The sequence below is a fragment of the Narcine bancroftii genome, chromosome 3 (genome assembly GCF_036971445.1).
Source record: "Narcine bancroftii isolate sNarBan1 chromosome 3, sNarBan1.hap1, whole genome shotgun sequence".
Lineage (NCBI taxonomy): Eukaryota > Metazoa > Chordata > Chondrichthyes > Torpediniformes > Narcinidae > Narcine > Narcine bancroftii.
In genome coordinates this window covers 186,854,460-186,869,653 of record NC_091471.1, presented here as the reverse complement: position 1 = coordinate 186,869,653, position 15,194 = coordinate 186,854,460, and the positions used below count along the sequence as shown (strand labels likewise).

Below are 15,194 nucleotides of genomic sequence, written 5' to 3'. Positions count from 1 at the left end.
ACCATCACTGAATCCCACACTCTCAATACTATGGCATTATCATTAGGATGAAACTGAAATGGAGCATCAATGTACACAATGCAGCCTCAAGAGTAGGTCTGAGGCTAGGAATCCTGTGGGAATAATGCACTTTTTAATTCCCCAAAGTCTGTCCATCAAGAACAAGGTTTAAGTCAGGAGTGTGATGGAATACTCAACATGCCTATATAAGTACAGCTTCAATAACACTCAAGTTCAACAGCGTTCAGAACATAGCAGCTATGAAGGCAACTCAGCACTACCTTCTCAAGAGAAATTAGGAATATGAAATTGAATGAATAAATAAAAGATTCATCGTACACAACCATTCACTGACTCCACCTCAGTGTGTATCATCTACTGGATGCACCTCACCAAGATGTCTTCAAAACCTACCACTTCTCCAGCTGGAATGAGAAGGGCAGCAAAGACATGACACACCACCACCCAGAAGTTGCAGAAGCCATGCACAATCCTAACTTGGAAATATATTGTGTTCCCTACACAGTCGCTGGATCAAGCTCCTGGTCCCTCCCTAACTGCATTGTGGGCATAGCTACACCACATGGACTGCAGTAATTCAAAGGGCAGCTCACCATCCACTTCTCAAAGGCCAATTAGGAATATTCATTTAACTGGTGTCTCAAATTATGAATGCCATATCCCTTGAATGACTGAAAAAGAATCATGATTCTCTTCAGCATTTTTGGTGTTTAATAATTCAGATATACAGCATTTAATTTTTTTTAAAATGTAGACATAACAGCACAATAACAGGCCATTTAAGTCCGTGCCATCCAATTTACACCCAATTAAACTATATCTCGGTCCATTTTTAACAGTGGGAGAAAACCAGAGCCCCTGGGGAAAACCCACACAGACACAGGGAGAATGTACAACTCCTTACAGACAGTGCAGGATTCAAACCCCAGTCTCGATCGCTGGCATTGTAAAGACATTGTGCTAACCACTATGGCAACTGTATCTGCATAACTTTGCTTTTTCATTTGTTTGGTACATGTTTTCTTTTTCAAACTGAGCAGGAATATAGACATTTTCTCTTGCTTTTCATTTCACAGTATGTAATTTCATGTGCCATGAGAAGTGCCTGAAGAATGTGAAGACTCTCTGTTCATGTTTGCTACCAAACCATGTAAAGGTAAGGAAGCCTTTCACCCACTGCACCACGTCGCCCTAAAATGGGGTGACTTTCCAGTAAAGGGTTAAAGTTACAACTGCCCATCTAAATCCCTTTTTACTCATTTTAATACTCCTGCTTCTCTTGGATGCTTCTTCCAGCTAATTTTCTACCCTTGACATTTTCATTTCCAATTGAATGAATGGAGACCTACAAGATTTTGAGAGGCAGAGGTAGGATGGACAGCTAACATCTTTTTCCCAGGGCAATAGTAGCAAACATGAGAGGACATCTGTCTAAGGTGAGGGAAAGAAAGTTTAGGGGCAACATCAGGAGTAAGTTTTATACACAGGAGCCTGGAATGCATTGCCAGGGGTGGTGGTGGAAGGAGGCTGGTACAATATGGACATTGAAAAGACTGTTGGACAGGTATATGGATGCAAGAAAAAGAGGATTATCGGTGTGAGGTGGGGAAAGTTTATATTGTTGAGTTGGTTTGTTTAGGTCAGCACAACATGATGGATCAAAGGGCCTGTAATGTGCTGTTATGTTCTATATTATAATTGCCACCTCAGGTTTCTCCAACCTCCTTGCCTATTCTAACTTTAATTTCCCACCCCAAACACTCAGCTCTCCACACCATCTCCAATGTTACCATTAAATCTGGAGAGAACAGATGTGCTACTGTGGTCTGCTGAACTAACCAGATGTCTGATCTCAAACAGCATGTCAAATCTACCCCATAGACCAAGACCCCACAAACCATCATCATAATGTTATCTCCTAAACCATCGTGGATCTCCTCTCTTCTTACGTCCATTGCTTCCATCCTGATAGTTCCCCAAACATCACCCGTTTCTATCTACTACCCAAAATTCACAAGTAGAACTGTGCTGTTTCTGCCTGCTCTTTCAAACATCCTCAGACCTTGATACCCTTATCCACCCTTACTTGGTCCTTTTCCACCTCTGTCCGTGATATCTCGCGTGCCCTCCACCTTTGTGAAAAATTCAATTCCCTAGCCCCTACTGCTTCATCTTCACCATGAATAGGCAAATATTTCCCATCTTTTTCAAACACTGTTTAGTCTCCCTCTACCAACATTCTTCTCTTGGTGGAACATCACACCATCAATAACTTCTTTTTCGATTCCTCCCATTTTATCCATATCTAGGGTGCAACATTGGCACACGCATGGGCCTGAGCTATGCCTGTTTTTTTGGTAAAGGTTCCATTATTGTCATGTAATACTACATTTAGAATGTAACATACATGAAATTCTTTTAACTTTTTTCTACCGTAAGGCAGACTGAGAGTCGCCACTTTGTCCAGCACCGTTCACATAAACCTACAGCATCTGGTGTTCCTAGGTGGACTCCCCTCCAAGAACTGACCACACTTGAGCTTATTTAGCTTCCGAGATCATCGGCATATTTAGACTATTTGGCTTTTATGATCAATCCATGTTTAAAACCTCATCCAAAGCTACTCCTTAACTCTTTCTCTGCAACATCACTGATTGCATGTGTGCTTCGACCACACTTGGGGTATTGCATGAAGTTCTGTTCCCCTCATTACAGGAGGATGTGGAAGCTTTAGAGAGGGTGCAAAGAAGATTTAACAGGGTGTTTCCTTTTGCCTTTAATGGAGAGCCTGTCTTGTGAAGCAAGGTTTACTGAACTAGGGTTTCCTCTTTGGAGCAATAAAGGATGAGAGGAGACTTTTTTTCCCCCCCAGTGTGACAAGTAACAGAGGACATCTGTTTATTTTGAGTGCTGGAAAGTTTAGGGGAGATGGCAGGTATTTCTTTTTTACACAGAGAGTGATGGGTGCCTTGAATGCCCTGCTGGGGTGGTGATGGAGGCTGATGCAAATGGGATATTTAGATAGGCGCATGGATGTAAGAAAAAATGGTCTTTGCCATCCTGGAAAAAGGGTCCTGGCTGTCTACTCTATGGCTCTCGCGATCTTGTACACTTCTATTAAGACACTTCTTATCCTGTGTGCTCCAGAAGTCTTAGCTTGCTCAACCTATAAGGCATGCTCTCTAATTCAGGTAGCATCCTGATAAATATCCTCTGCATACTCTTCCTATCATGAGGCAATCAGAACTGAACACAATAGTATAGCCTAACTAGAGTTTTATAGATCTGCAGCATTACTTTGTCGCTCTTTTTTTTCCTCCACACTGCAAATAATCCTTCCATTAACTATATATTCGAGCTTCAAGAGCATTACTTCACATATCTGGAATGAACTCACCTGCCACTTCTTTGCCCAACTCTGAATCCTGTCTGCACACCATTGTAACCTGCAATAACCTTCTGCACTATTCACAACACATCCAACCTTTGTTTCATCTGCAAACATACTAACACACCTCTCCATTTCTTTATCCAAGTCATTGATTAAAAATTCTAAAGAGCAGGGGTCCTTGAATTGATCCCTGCAGAAAATCATTTGTTCCTGACATCCAGGTAGAATAGGTTCTATCCACTATCACCTTCTACAAGCAAGCCAATTCTGAAACCACGCAGCTAAATTCCCATAGATCTCATGCCTTGTGATTTTCTAGACATGCCTACTATAGGGTGACCTTGTCGTAGGTTTTCTAAAATTCACCTACAGTATATTCAATGGTCTATCTTCCTTAATATGTTTTGACACCTTGAAAAATCAAATTAGGTTCTTGAAGCATGACTTGCCCTCACAAAGCCATGCTAACTATCCCTAATAAGATGATGCTTCTCCAAATGCTTGTAAATCCTGTTCCAAAGAAACATCTCCAATAGTTTGCCCACCACTGACTTACTAGTCCATAATTCGCAGGATTCTCCCTCTTAACATGAACAAGGGAAACCACATTTGCCTTCCTCTATTTCTCTGGTCCCACTTCTGTGGAAAGGGAGGACACAAAGATCATTGTAAGTGCCCAGCATTTTATTCCTTTGCTTCCAGTAATAACATTAGATTTATCCTGCCCAGCCCTAGTGTTGGAGTGTTCAGAAGCTCCAACACTTTCTTCACCTCAACATGGTCCAGCATATTACCTAGTTTTATACTGACCTCTCATTCATGAAGATCTCTCTCCCTGGTGAACACTGAAGCAAATTATTCATTAAGGACCTCTGCTAACTTCTCCACCTCTTTATTCCTGAGCAGTCCGACCCTTACTCTAGTCATCCTCCTGTAGTACCTGTAGAATATCTTGGTGGGGGGTGGGGTTTCTTAATCCTGCTTGCCAAGGTCTTCTCATGCCCCCTTCCAGCTCTCCTTTCCTAAATTCCTGGCTACCTTGTAATTCTCAAGAGCCCTGACTGATTTTTGCTTCCCAAATCTTAGGCATGCTTCTTTCTTCCTCTTAACCAAACGATCCATCTCTCTTGTCAACCATGATCCCTTTATCCAATTATCTTTTTCCCTATCTCAGTAGGACATATCTGTCCAGAACCCCATGGAAGTGATTTGTAAACAACTTTCACATTTCTGTTGTGCATTTCTGAGAACATTAAAATTTCTGGTCTTGAATAGCTTACCAGTTATTTGAAGAGAGTGACACCACATTCTGAAAGCGCAGCAGCCTAGCATGTAACCAGTCATGTGCTTAGAATTTAGTGTCTTTGAATGAGACCCCCACTTGTTTTTGAAATTCAAGAGAGCGTCATAGAGCTCCAATCCTTGCATCGTAATGTTCACAAATCCAAGAACTAATCTGGTAAGATTATTGTACTATCGCAATTTGGTCTATCCTTCCTTTTTAGGAAGACAATATTCCAGCCACTGTTTCACTAAAGCCTTGTATAACGGCACTAACATATATAGACATACAGCTGAGCACACAGAGTCCACATCAAACATTAGTCTGTCATTCACACAGATTATATTCTAATCTCATTTTATTCTCAACTTTCCGTGACCACTCTTGTCCCACGGATTCTATCACTCACTGGCAAACTCAAGCAATTTACAGTGGCTAATTTAATTGCAAAACTACATACCTTTGGGATGTGGTAGCAAAATAGAGCACCCAGGGAAACTTATGCAGTTACAGGAAGAATATGCAAACTCCACATGACAGCACTAGAGGTGAGGATTGAATCCAGGTCACTAGAGCTATAAGGCAGTGGCTTTACTACTTGCACAATGCATGCTGCTAAGCTCTCTGCCAAGAAGGCAGTGCAGGATAAGTCGCTGATGATATCTAGGAGAGATTTGGAGGCACAAATGGCATCAAGGGGTTGAGGAAGAGAGATGTTAGAAAAGTCTCGGCAGGAAAGGGGATCAGACATGATTGTATTTAATGGTAAATGTATTAATTTATTTCCCCAGACATCTCTGGACTGACTGGCTGTTCTCCCTCGAATGTAGAAGGCTGGGAGATTACCTTTTTGAGGTTTAAAAAATTATGAGCAGCAAATATAGGGCAGATAGTCCATTAGACCATAGCAGAAATAGGTTATTTCAGCCCATCAAGTCTGCCCCACCATTCAAGTTGATCCATTTTCCCACTCAGCCCCACTACTTGGCTTACTCCATAATTTTTATACCTTAGCTAATCAAGATCCTATCAATCTCTCCCTTAAAATCCTAGTCAGAGTCTTCCTCCTCTGATGGGGAAGTCTAAAACCAGAGGGCATAGATTTTGAGGGGAGAAATTTAAAGGATATCTGGGATTGTGGTTCAATGGGCCTGTACTATAATGTTCCATGTTCTTCCTGGAACTTGTTGGTTAGACATGATCCTTGCCTACCGTGATGGGACATCAATGCTACCTATCACCTATCAGCTTGTGCCTGAAAGTTACTTGCTAATCTTTTCTCATCTTCGGGTATCAAATTTCAATATGGCTTGTTTAAGTTTGGATTAGGATCCTTTCTGACATTCACTTTTAATTAAGAACTAATGATCTCATTGTTCCAGGTTCCTGTGGCACACTGCCTTGGAGTTCCTGCTCAGTACAAGAAGAAATTTTGCACAGTCTGTAGAAGACAGTTGGAGGAAAATCCTGCAATACGATGTGAAGGTATGGAAATAATGTTAAGCAATACAATATTTGATGCAGGTCCCATTCTTTTTGATGAGGTGATCAGAACTCAATGCAAGACTCCAGGTTTTGTCTAAGGGTCTTTATCAAGCTGCAACATCGCAGGTCTTAAACTCAATCCCCTGGCGAATGAAGGCCAGCGCGCAATACATGTTCTTATTCACCATATCAACTTGTATGGCAACATTGTGGGATCTATGGACCTGGATGCTACGATCCCTCTGTTCCTCCACACTGTTAAGAATCCTGCCATTAACCATGTACTGCACCTTCACGCTCACCCTTCTAAAACGCATAATTTCACTCATTTCGGGATTGAATGGCATCTGACACTTCTCTGCCTAACTCTGCATCCTGTAGTACCTGATGACAACCTTCTACACTGTCCAAAACACCTCCAAACTTTATATCATTCTGTAACCTTACTGACCCACTCCTCCAATTCCTTAACCAAGTAATTTATAAAATTGTAAAGATCACAATACCTAGAACAGATTTACCTTGAGTCACTGACCTCCAAGCAGAATACTGTAAATATTCGTGTATAATGCAACCCCCCCCCCCACATTTTTGAGGAGAAAAATTTTACGCCCGTGTATAATACGATTGCCTGCCTGAGTTGCGCTGCTGTCTACCACCCCCCCTCAACCTAGTCGCGCTGCTGATAATGAGTGGTTCAAAATGAACCATCATACTACCCACAGAGCTTTAATTCGTTGCATCTCTGGCAGCGTGAGTCGAGCGGGTGGGAGACCGGCAGCACGAGTTGGGTGGGCGGGAGACTGGCAGCATGAGTTGGGCAGGTGGGAGACCGGCAGCGTGACTCGGGTGGGCGAGGGGGGAGAGACATGCCAGCGCGACTTGGGTGGGCGAGGGGGGGAGACCGGCAGCGCGACTTGGGTGGGCGAGGGGTGGAGACCGGCACCGCGACTTGGTCAGTGAATTGAAATCTAGATTTATTTATTCATCATACTAACCACAGCTTTCAATGGTTGCATCTTCAAGTTGCATAGAATTTATCAGCAGCTGACAACACATTGTTAAACCTGGCAGAAAAAAATTTTTTTAAAATTATAACCTCATGTATATTGTGATTTTCCCCCCCAACCCCACCCCTACTTTGAGTTCCAATATCGGTACAAAATCTTTTGCATTATACTCAAATATTTACGGTAAGTTCCATCTACTATTACCCTCTACCTTTTGCAGGTAAACTAATTCCATATCCAAGCACTCAAAATTCCATGGATCTTGTGCCTTAAATCACATAACATTGCATTAGTTACTACATATTAATACAGACATAATGTGATTAGTCATTTATATGTTTTTAAAAAAAAACACAATCTCCCCAGCCACCCCAATAATACCCTCCCTCCTCCCTTCCCCACCTACAAAGAAAGAAAAAGGAGGGCATCATCTACTACAATCACATTTAAACTTTTTGGCTACAGGAATGGTACCACCTATCGGAGCGGACCGAGAAATCAAATTCTAACACCAATAGTTTTCAAGCAAGGGCTCCAAACTTTAGTAAAGAAAAGATATTTATGTCTTAAATTATATGTAATCTTTTCTAAAGGAATACAGGCTTTCATTTCATTATGCCATCTTTTCATACCTAAAACCAAGTCAGATTTCCATGTAATAGCTAAACACTTTTTAGAAATAGCCAGAGACAACCGCAAAAATTCAATTTGGTACATGGTCCATTTCAATCTTTAAGCTATCAACTTAATATCTCCTAATAAAAACAACACTGGATGAAAATGTAAATTTACTTTTAATATCTGTTGCAAAAACAATTTAATTTGCAACGAAAAACTTTTAACCTTAGTTCAGATCCATGTCGAATGAAAAAAAGTACTTAATTCTTAGTCACATGTAAAACATAAATCTGAAGAACTAAGTTGAAAATTTTTCAATTTATACAGAGTCAAATAAAATTGATATAAAAAATTATATAGCACTAATCTATAAGGTACATTTATTACCTTAGTCCTACTATCTTTACACAAATTTCTCCAAACATTTTCAGCAATCTTTCTATCTAAATGTGATTCCCATTTCATTCTTGATTTATGAACATGTGGTTTGGGCATTTTATTTTGTAACAACTCATACATTTCAGAATTTTTTTGAATCGTCTTTAGTAAGTAATAATTCTAAAGAAGATTGTCTAAGTAATTTTAAATCATGACCCAATTTTTCTAATAAAATTTTTTAATCTGATAATAACAAAAAAAGGTATTCAAAAGGATTTGAAATTTATCTTTCATATGATTAAAAGACAAAAATTTCCCTGCTTCAAAGCAATCTTCAATTTTTTTAATTCCCATTTGGTTCCAAACTTTATTCTGATATAAAGGTGTTTTCATTGAGATCTTCCCTTTCCCACCTATCTGATGATCAATTTTATTCCATAGTTCAATTAAATGCTTTAAAATTGGTGGGTCTGCACCAATTAATAATTTTGAATTCCATTTGTAAATAAATTCCATCATAGATTTTCTATCAATTTTGTCCAGCTCTATTTTAGCCCAAACAGAAGATTTTATTGCATCAAACATTGCATTAATAAATTTCATTTGCGCCACTTTATAGTAATTCTGAAAGTGGGAAAGTTATAAACCTCCCAATTCAAATTTCCAAGACAATTTTTCCGAAGATACCCTATTCATCTTTCCTTTCCACAAAAATTTTCGTATAACTAAATTTAAATCCTTAAAGAAATTTTGCGATATTAAACAAGGAATAGACTGAAAAAGATGCTGTACCCTTGGAAAAATATTCATTTTGATACAATTCACTCTCCCCATCAAAATAGTAGGTAAGTCATTCCATCTATTTAAATCTTTTTTTAGTTTTTTTTCAAGTAATGGAACATAATTTAACATATAATTTTTCTAAATTTTTATCAATTCTAATATCTAGATATTTAATCTGATTACTTGTCCACCTAAATTGAGCAACCTCTTTACATCGATCATAATTCCCTTCTACCAATGGCATAACTTAACTTTTATTCCAATTAATTTTATAATCAGATATTATGCCAAAATCTTGCAACTTTTTATACAATACAGCTAAAGAATTCTGTGGATCTGTTATATAAATTAGTACATCATCTGCAAAAAGACTAATTTTATATTCCTCTTTATTTACTGTAATTCCTTTAATTTCAGCTTCTTGTCTTATCAATTATGCTAATAATTCAATTGCTAAAATAAACAATGAGAAGATAAAGGACAACCTTGCCTTGCCGACCTTGTTAAAGGGTTTAAAAACAAGGAAAGTTGTTTGTTAGTAACCACTTTAGCCATTGGACTACTATATAAACCCTTAATCCATTTAATGAATGTTGACCCAAATTGAAACTTTTGTAAAACTTTAAACAAATAGTTCCATTCTAATCTATCAAAAGCCTTTTCTGAATCTAAAGACAAAACTAACACCGGTTTTGTTTATTTTTGAGCGCTATATATTAAACTAATCAGTTTTGCTATATTATCAGCTGAATATCTATTCTTAATAAATCCAGATTGATCTGAATGACCAATTTAGGTAAATATTCATTTATTCTATTTGCCAAAAAGTTAGCTACAATTTTGTAATCAACATTTAATAAAAGATTCTGACTTTAGTAAGTCTTTATCTTTCTGTTATCACTATTATCACTGCATTTGAAAAAAATTCAGGTAAAGAGCATGTTATATTAGCTTGTTTTAATACTTCTATTAATAAAGGCATTAATAAATCTTTTAAAAAAATTTAAAATCCAGATGTAAATCCATCTTCTCCAGGGGATTTCCCATTTTGCATAGAATTCAAAGCTTTGATAACTTCTTTCAATGAAAATGAAGAATCTAAATCTTCTCGCGCTTGACAGTTCAAAGATGCCAATTGAAGCTTATGTAAAACATCCTCAATCTTAACTTCGTTATTTATTGATTCAGAAGAATACAATTTAGTATAGTATTCTTTAAAAGAATCATTTATATTCTTGTGGTTTATAAGTAATTCTAGAGTATTTTTTAACAGCATTAATAATCCTCAATGTTTGCTCTGCTTTCAACTGCCAAGCCAACACTTGGAGCTCTTTCTCCCAGATCATAATATATTTGTTTAGTCCTGTCAATCAGTCTTTCCATCCTATAAGTCTGAATTGAGTTATAATGCATTTTCTTATTTTATAATTCTAACCTCTCTTTCTCTGATGAGTTTTTCTGTAAGTTTTTTCCAAAATTACAATTTCCTTCTCTAATTTATCTACTTCCTGTAAGCACTTCTTAACCTTAGCTGAAAAATTTACTATCTGTCCTCTCAAATAAACTTTTAACGCATTCCAAATAACAAATTTATTATCAACTGATTTAAGATTAGTCTCTAAATATATCTGTATTTGATTCCATATAAAATCACAAAATTCTTCATTTCTTAACAACAACTTTCTGAATGAGTCTACCACAGTGGACCTTGTCAGATCCATTTCTAAAATCCACATACAGCACATTCTCTGCCTTACCTTCATCAATTTTTATTGTCATCACCTCAAAAAACACAAGCTTGTGCAGGACGACCTGCTCTTCTCAAAGCCAGGCTGCCTACCCGAGAAGTCTATTCTTCTCTCAATGCTCGTAAATGTTTCTAAGAGTCCATTCCAATAGTTTGCCCTCCACTACTTAAGACTCACTGGTCTATAATTTCCTGGATTTTCCCTCTCACCTTAAATAAGGGGACTACATTTGTCATTCTCAGTTCCCCTGGTACCTCTCCTGCAGCCAGGGAAAGGATGCAAGGATCATTCCAATAACCTGGAATATATCGCATCTGGTCCTGGGGACTGAACTATCCAAATATTTTTAAGAAGATCCAGCACTTCTTCTTTCTTAACCTTGACATGCTCCAGCACACTACCCTGTCCTCATATTTATTAAGATCCTTCTCCCTGAATCAAAATATTCATTTAGGAATTCTCCTACTTCTTCTGCCTCCAGGCATCTGTTCCCCCTTTTTTGATAATCAGTCCTAACCCCACTCTAGTCATCCTTCTGTTCTTCACATACATGGGGTACAAAATGGGGTTCCTTAATTGTACTTGCTAAGGCCTTCTCATGACCCTTCTAGCTCTCCTAAGTCCTTTCTTAAGTTCCTTCCTGGCTACCTTGTAATTCTTATGAACCCTTCCTGACTTTGCTTCCTAAACCTTATGTATGCTCTTTACTTTTTTCTTGACCAGCTATCCCACCTCTTTTGTCGACCATGGTTCCTTTACCCTATATTAAGTATATTACATTTTATGTATTATTTTTCTTTGGCTTGGCTTCGCGGACGAAGATTTATGGAGGGGGTAAAAAGTCCACGTCAGCTGCAGGCTCGTTTGTGGCTGACCAGTCCGATGCGGGACAGGCAGACACGATTGCAGCGGTTGCAAGGGAAAATTGGTTGGTTGGGGTTGGGTGTTGGGTTTTTCCTCCTTTGCCTTTTGTCAGTGAGGTGGGCTCTGCGGTCTTCTTCAAAGGAGGCTGCTGCCCGCCAAACTGTGAGGCGCCAAGATGCACGGTTTGAGGCGTTATCAGCCCACTGGCGGTGGTATGTATTATAAAGTATCAATAAAATAAAGTATCAATAAAAGGAAATTTGATCATCTTTTCCCTGTCTCAGTGGGAAAAACCCTACCCCACGTAAGTGCTCCCTAAAATTCTTCAAATTTCTGCTGTTCACTTCTTTGAGAACATCTGTTCCTAATTTATTCTCCCTAATTCCTTCCTAATCTGATCGAAATTAGCCCTTCCTCTATTCTGCAAGAAAAGCAGCCAATATCATAAATGATCCCCATCACCCTGGTCACGGCTTTTTCTTGCTGCTGTCTTCAGTCAGAAGGTACAGAATCCTGAAGTCCAGCACCTCGATGTTCAAAATCAGTTTTTATCCAGCAATACTTAGGCTCTTGAAATTACCCGTATAACCTTATTCTAACTATAAACTTATCCAGGACATTTCCAAACCTTTTCCAGTGTAAATTAGAATTGGTCTGCAATTTTAGAAATTCCAACAATTTTGAATCTCTGGGGGAAAAAAAAATCAAAGATAATAGCTGAAATGCAGATGATATTTAAAACTGAATTGATGTAAGATGGAAAATCCATTTGTGACATCGTTGAAATTGAGAGGGAGGGTGCGATATCACATCTGATGATAGAATGTTGTATTTCTTTTATATGTGATTGGCTAATTCATGAAATGTTCTCTTTCTGAATTGACAGTGTGTGAACTACATGTCCATGTTGATTGTAGTCCTTTTGCCTGTAGTGACTGTCGACTGTGTCATCAAGATGGGCATCATGATCGGGTGAGTGAGCGAATTGGCAATTGACATTCCCATGGATTTATTTTATTGATATCAAAAGCAGAGAATTCTTGTTTTTTTATACCTGTAGATAAGTGGCAGGATAGGATAACAGCAGTCATTGATGGAACAGTGTTGGGAAGTGTAAAGATTCATGCCATGCACTTTGCCAGAAGGAATAAAGGCTTAGACTATTTTCTAAATGGAGACAGAATTCAGAAATCAAAGATTCAAAGGGACTGGGGAGTTCTCTTGCAGGGTTCCCTGAAGTTTTAACATGTCTGTTGAGTTGATAACCAGGAAGGAAAAAGCAATGTTCACATTTTTTTTTGAAAATAAAAGCAAGGATGTTATAAAGACTTTGAGGAGTTAGTCAGACCACATTTGATGCATTGTGAGCAGTTATGAGTCCTATGCAAGTATATGCAGGGAATAGATGGATATGTGTCAAATGCAAAAAACAAAGTTTTAGTTTAAATTGGTCATCACATTTGGTGTAGACATCATGGGCCAAAGGGCATATTCCTCTGTTGCATTAGTCCATGTTCTATGACCTTTCGCTGTGGTCCCTTCCCCCTCCCAACCTCCCTTTCACTGTGTTCCCTCCCTCAGTTTGAGCTTTCATTATTGGGAGGATGACAGGAACAGCAGGGAAGTGGATTGCACTGAGGTGAACCAGAAGAAGGGATGAAAGAGTGAGAGGGAAGATGGGAAGTGTTTTGACTGGGCATGGGTGGGGAGGTAAGAAAATATTGGCAGGATTGGAAGTGAGAGAGCTGATTGGCAAGATTGAGAGAGTGTAAGATTTGACTGGTTGGGGTTAGTGTTAAATTTCTAATTTTATAACATTGAGTGACCTAAACCATCACATTTCTTGGTTTAAAATCCACCTTATGTTCTGCTGTCTTGTACTACAATATATTTGTTTTCAGTGCCTTGTGGTCGTCTGGTAAATTAATTGTTTATTTTTAAACCTGTTTACAGGAAATAATCTCATCAAATAAATCTTATACTTTAAGTAGAAATATTGCAAAAAAAATGTCATCAAGCTGAAAAAAGGCAGCTGAAGATTTTGATGTACTGGCTACCTTGACCTGATTTCTCAAAGTGTTCATGAGGGCTTTAAAGATTTTTTTGTGTCAGATAATTGTATTTGAGGAATGATTAGGCTTTTGATATTGCTCATTCATTAAAAATACTTCCAAGTTAACTCTGAACAGGTATTGCAATTGAAGTTCATATCTTATATTAAAAAAATCAGTTACCTGGTTGAGAAATTTAATATGAATTTGCAGTGAGAGAAGAGGGCAGCACGGTAGCATAACGGAAAGCACAACATTATTACAGCACCAGCGACTCAGGTTCAAATCTGGCACTGTCTGTGAGGAGTTTGTACGTTCTCCCCATGTCTGTGTGGGTTTCCGCTGGGTGCTCTGGTTTCCTCTCACCCTTCAAAATGTACACATGTTATAGGTTAATTGGGGTATTTTGGCATTGTGAACTAGTGGGCCGAAAGGGCCTGTTACTGTGCTGTATGTCTATATTTTAAAAAATTAAATATATCTTTCAAAGTGTAAGATTAAAGTCAATTTATTTATTTATTTCATTCTCCCTCCTCCCTTCCCCCTCCCCCCAGGAATCATATCACCACCATTGGAGAGAAGGGAATCTCTCTCCCAGTGCACGCTGTGATGTGTGTAAGAAGTCATGTGGGTCCTCAGAAGTGTTATCTGGCATTCGATGTGAATGGTGTGGGGTAACAGTAAGTAAACAGTTTGATAAGGGGTGATGCTTGGTATTAATTGCTGTAAAATAATGATAAATCCTTGGTACTTACAGCCCTTGGTGTGGTCATGCTGACCGTATAGGTTTACTTGAAAGTATTTCCTTTATTTCCAACATATGCTGAAAATAGGTTGCGCCTTGGTGAGGCATTAAGTTTATTGCCCAAAATTCTTTCTTACTGCAGCTGAACAGATACTCGTAAAGAAAACCTATGATAGCATGGCACAGTAAGTGAAGTGGTTAGCGCAACGCTGTTACAACACCAGCAACTAGGACCGAGGTTCTAATCCCACGCTGTCTGTAAGAAGTTTGTTTGTTCTCCCCGTGTCTGCGTGGGTTTCTCCTGGATGCTTCTGTTTCATCCCACCCTTCAAAATGTACAGGGGTGTAGGTCAATTAGGTGTACAGTTTTTGAGCAGCACGGGCTCATGGGCCCAGAGATCCTGATGCGTGCTGTATGTCTAAATTAAAAAAAAATAAACTAATTGAATTAAATTAAAAGAGACAATAAATACAGTAAAAATCCCCATTATCCAGCATGAACATGGATTATGGATGTCGGAAATGTGAATTTTCTGGTTGACCGAGATTTACTCTTCCAGTGCCTAATTACTACACCTGCATTAAGAATAGACTTCTTAAAAGACAAGTGACAGTGCAAAATGTAAAGTAATTTGAAAAAAAAAACAGTATTGTCTTTAATTATGTAAAGTTCACTTGAATCAAGTAATTCCTGTGTCTTACAAAATTTAAATTTGAACCCCAGATGCTGGCGCTGCAACAGCGTTGCGCTAACCATTATAGCAACTGTACCACCGTCATTATTAACCTATCCCTCCACCAAGTTTACAGAAAAACCT

At 38.6% G+C, this 15,194-nt stretch overlaps 1 protein-coding gene across 1 annotated transcript in view; it reads left to right on the top strand.

The window, feature by feature from the left end:
* The window catches only part of LOC138757941 (diacylglycerol kinase theta), a 161,129-nt gene that overhangs the window by 21,272 nt on the left and 124,663 nt on the right, over positions 1–15,194 (top strand). The window contains exons 2-5 of the mRNA XM_069926125.1: positions 1,098–1,177; positions 6,077–6,179; positions 12,467–12,552; positions 14,186–14,311. Of these exons, the coding sequence (XP_069782226.1) occupies positions 1,098–1,177; positions 6,077–6,179; positions 12,467–12,552; positions 14,186–14,311 (395 nt within the window). The remainder of the gene's footprint in view (positions 1–1,097; positions 1,178–6,076; positions 6,180–12,466; positions 12,553–14,185; positions 14,312–15,194) is intronic.